At 29.6% G+C, this 5,047-nt stretch overlaps 1 protein-coding gene across 1 annotated transcript; it reads left to right on the forward strand.

Annotated features, from left to right (window-relative positions):
- Positions 1 to 2,567: 2,567 nt before the first annotated feature.
- Positions 2,568 to 4,352, forward strand: LOC114395800 (UDP-glycosyltransferase 91A1-like). Its single transcript, XM_028357649.1, has one exon. The coding sequence runs from the start codon at positions 2,622 to 2,624 to the stop codon at positions 4,026 to 4,028; it is 1,407 nt and encodes a 468-aa protein (XP_028213450.1). The 5' UTR covers positions 2,568 to 2,621; the 3' UTR covers positions 4,029 to 4,352.
- Positions 4,353 to 5,047: the final 695 nt, after the last annotated feature.

Consider the following 5,047-nt stretch of genomic DNA (forward strand, 5'->3'; position numbering starts at 1 on the left):
AACCTTCTCCCTATTTGCAACCGAGCATTGACTGGACGGTTACGCGCCATGGACTTTCCTGGTCGATTTTCAGCGGATTGTGTGTTTTGAACTCAAACCTGACCGTAGCTCACCCGTTTTTTTAAGTAGCTAATAAACATTTTAAAATTTGTGTTTTTAGTCTCTTTAACTTTTTCTTTTGGTTACTTTTAATCCCTTCCCAAAAATTAAAAGTAAAGACAAAAAAAATTAAGAATGCTAACCAGTAAAAAAAAGTTTAATGATTAAAAACAAAATTCATGAAAAAATTACATGCTAAAATGAGAATAAACCCTATTATTTGTTATTGTTGCCTATATTAAATGAAAAAAATACTAGTTCTTTTATCCTTTTGTCAATAATATTGTTCAAAAACAGACTTCAAATACATAATTTTAGAGTTTAATAAATATGTATTGTGAGTGCAAAAGTTTTTATAGAATCAAATAATATAAAATGATCATTAATATAATTTTTAAAACAACAATTGTAATATATATATATATATATATATATATATATATATGATTGTATTAATGCATGTGTTATCTATTTTATTTTTTATTTTTATTATTAAATAAAAATAATAACTTCTCGTTTTATAATTATCAATCTTTCAACTACCTGTTTATTCTTTTATTATTGACTGTTAGTTAGGAATGACGAAAGATAATTTAACAGTGACAACAACAGATGCATGAGGGAAAGGGCACCAACAAATTAAGGTACCATAATAGAGTGAAAATGTGAGTATTTAGTTTTTTTTAAATAGAAAGAATAGGACAAAAAAAGACGGAATGAACAACTATTCATTTCTCCTTATTTTTTGAGACTTCGTTCTTCTCTTATTTTTACTGTCCAAACTCATAATATTTTCATTTCCCTTCGGTTTTCACTCTTTCTTTTCTCTGTTTTGAAAATTGACCTGTAACCAACTGATTAGATTAGAAAATCAGGGAATGGATCATGCAACAGTTCAAATACAGCGTAGAACCGCCCTAAGGAAAAACTGATCAAATAACTGACAAATTAGACAAAAATCGGAAAAACCAGTCAAAATAGATCAAAACATGATTTTCAATAGGGTGAATGAAAAAAATGCTTAATAGAGCATCACTCTGACTTGTTATCTTTACTGTGAAATCGTATATTAAAATATGATTTATTTATTTTCATAATTTTTAAAAAAATACCTACTATGATAATTTTTTAAAAATATGTCCATTTTCATAATTAACCTTTATTCATGCTTATTGGTACCGCGCGAAATGTAATATCAATAACACTACTGTTTAGAAATCACAACTTAATATCATTTTTTTTATTATTTTTATTTATGATGTCAATATTAAAAAAATGTAATATTATCGTCATATATTTCAACTACCATTTTTTCAACGAATTGACGGAAACGACCAATGAGGGGCAATTTTTTTTTTTAAATTTAAAATTTGAGGGTAAATTTCAAATTAATATGCAAAAGGAGTAAATCGAAATAAATATGACTTTTAAATTGAAACTCATAACATTTTTTACGTCTTCTATTCTCTTTTTTGTATTGGAGTATAAAATTTTACGACTTCTATTTTATTAATATGACTTTAAAGTAATAAGGTTTTTAATTTATTTTATTTATGACTTTAAAGTCATTAATTTTAATTTTTTTTTACTATAAAGTAGTAAAACTTCAATTTTTTATTGAAGTCATAAATTAATTTATGACTGTAATTTTTTATTTTAAAATTATAAATAGTTTTTATATTAATTATTTAATAAATTAATGTGTATTTTATTTTTTTAGTTTTATTTAATATTTTTATATGAATTTATTTAATATTTTTTATATTTGGATCTATATTATATATCTGATCCTAAAAAGCCATGATAAATTGATGACTAATCTTATTTTTATTTTTTAGTTTTATATTTATGTTTAATTTGTATGGTTCATTTTATGTTAATGTATTATGTTGTTTTTATTTTAACAATTATTTTTATTATTAAATTATTTTCTATTGTTAATATTAAAATAATTTATATAATAAAATTAATTTTGTAACAAAATATTTTAATATTTTGTGTTAAACAAATATGTAATGCACTTTAATATTTTTATTTAAATTCAAGACTTTTACATTATTTTTTTAATTTACAAAACAAATAATAATCCTTAACAATAATAAAAAATATAGAAAATATATTAAATAAAATAATATAAAAATATTAAATAAAATCATATCAAATAAATATAAAAAATATTAAATAAAACTAAAAAAGTAAAAGATACATTAATTCATTAAGTAATTAAAATAAAAAAATCTTACAACTTTAAAATCATATTTAAAAAAAAATTAAAGTCATAAAATATTTTATGACTTTAATGAAAAAAATAAAAGTCATAACAAATTATAAATTATTAATTTAAATTTTACTTCCAAATAATACATTTTAAACAAAAATTGTCCCTCATTGATGTATCCCCGAATTGACCGTGACAAGAGATAATGCATTATAAAAAGGAGCAAATGAAATAAACAGAACGTGTGGACGTACACTTTCTTTTAGCTCTTTGTTAAGTTTCTAATCCTAGAGCTTGTTCTGAAATGGCTAGAACCGAAGAAAAGCTTCACATTGTAATGTTTCCATGGCTAGCCTTCGGACACTTAATCCCAAACCTTGAACTGGCCAAACTCATTGCTCAAAAGGGTCACAATATCAGTTTCGTGTCCACCCCAAGAAACATAGAGCGTCTCCCCAAACTGTCCCCAAACCTGGCTTCATTCATCAAATTTGTGAAGCTTCCACTGCCCAAAGTGGACAAACTTCCAGAAAACGCAGAAGCCACCACTGATGTTCCCTACGACGTCGTTCAGTATCTCAAAAAAGCCTACGACGATTTGGAAGAACCCTTGACCCGTTTTCTCGAATCTTCCAAAGTTGATTGGCTCTTCTACGACTTAATTCCCTTCTGGGCAGGTACTGTGGCTTCTAAACTTGGTATAAAGAGCGCCTTTTACAGCATTTGTACTCCACCGTGTATGGGCTTCCTTGGTCCTCCTTCAGTTCTCATGGGTGAAGATCCGTACCGGACAAAACTCAAAGATTTCACCGTTACTCCGCCGTGGATCTCTTTTCCGACTACCGTGGCATATCGATACTTCGAGATGATGAGAAACTCTGACGCCGTCTCTGATAATGACTCCGGAATTTCTGACATGTACCGTTTTGGTGCGGTTATCAAGAACTGTGATATTGTAGTGATTAGAGGGTGTACCGAGTTCGAACCAGAGTGGTTTCAAGTGTTGGAGAACATTTATCAGAAACCGGTTCTTCCTGTGGGTCAACTCATCAACAGAGAGTTTGAGGGAGACGAGGATAACATCACCACGTGGCAGTGGATGAAGGATTGGTTAGACAAGCAACCATGCGGGAGTGTGGTGTACGTGGCCTTTGGAAGCGAAGCAAAACCAAGTCAAGATGAAGTGACACAGATAGCTCTAGGTTTGGAGGAATCAAAGATTCGGTTTTTCTGGGTGCTTAGGGTTCAACGTGGGCCATGGGACCCAGATGTGTTACGGTTACCAGAAGGGTTCGAAGAGCGAACCAAAGGGCGTGGAATAGTGTGCACCAGTTGGGCACCACAGTTGAAGATACTGAGCCACGTAGCAGTTGGTGGGTTTTTGACTCATTCTGGTTGGACCTCTGTAGTGGAGGCTGTTCAGAACGAGAAACCTCTGATTTTGTTAGCATTTCTTGCAGACCAAGGGTTGAACGCAAGAGTGTTGGAAGAGAAGAAGATGGGGTATTCGGTTCCTCGGGACGAACGTGATGGGTCGATCACGAGTGACGCGATCGCTAACTCAATAAGGTTGGTTATGGTTGAGGATGAAGGAAGGGTCTACAGGGAGAAGATTAAAGAGGTGAAGGATTTATTTGTCAATACTGTCAGACAAGAAAAATATATCGATGAATTACTACACTACCTTAGTAGGAATCTTTCGAATTGTTAATCTTGTTGGTGTTGGTTTCGCTTGAGCCTCTACTAAATTTGTTGTCGAAGAAATAAGATATGGTCTTAATTACCATGGTTTGTGTGGTTTGTCTGTGTTGCTTATAGGGTGGCGCAAAAAATAACATTATCTTCAAAGGCGAGGAAGTATGTAAAGGACATCATAAAATTTAAATCATGTTCTTGGTTAACACCTCATATGAAGGGTTTCTATTTTTGTTGTTTGGATGGCTTTTGAATGATATGGTCTTACAGGGCCGGAACCACGTTATGGCTGTGCCCTCCCCCAATTTAGTTGTTACAATAATATTAATAGTTGGATTGATAGTTATTTTTGTTTTTAAATCTGTATTGATAGTTTTGCGAATTCTAAAAACAATCTCTTCAACATATATTATGATATTACATGTTTACTTCCCTAGAACAGTCCCATGCATCAGACCAATGCAAACAAGTCCAACAGTAACACAAAAGTGACGTGAAGAGATGATTTTTACCTGTGATTTTTAAAACAGTCGTTGAAAAGTGAATAATTTTAGTTGGACATGTGAGTAAATAAGTCCAATAGTAAACAAGTCCTTATATGAGAATAGATTTTGAAATCATATTAAAATTCAAACATATATATATATATATATATATAGAGCCTGTACGGGGGACAACTGTTTTATTCATTAGGTAGATAGATAAAGTATATGCTAATTGTTATATTTGTTTTTAATTATTTATATTAATTTTATCTATAATTATGTCATGTTATGTTAATTATTTTTACTTATATGTTAATTGCTATATAAATATTTAGAAAATTGTTATATAAATTGTTCATTTTCTTTTATAAATTATAACCACACTAATTTTCAACAAAAAAAATATAACAACACTAATTATTTCATTTGCTATATAACTTTAGCAATTATACATTAATTTCTTTTAGTTATCTAATTTTTGGTACAGTTTCAAATACGTTAATTGATTAGGTTTTTTCATTTAGGTGTTAGGTTTTAAATTTCTTTTTGG

The sequence above is a fragment of the Glycine soja genome, chromosome 18 (genome assembly GCF_004193775.1).
Source record: "Glycine soja cultivar W05 chromosome 18, ASM419377v2, whole genome shotgun sequence".
Taxonomy (NCBI): domain Eukaryota; kingdom Viridiplantae; phylum Streptophyta; class Magnoliopsida; order Fabales; family Fabaceae; genus Glycine; species Glycine soja.

Excerpts from the sequence above, each read along its gene's own strand:
- LOC114395800 (XM_028357649.1), top strand. The coding sequence starts at position 2,622 with ATGGCTAGAACCGAAGAAAAGCTTCACATTGTAATGTTTCCATGGCTA.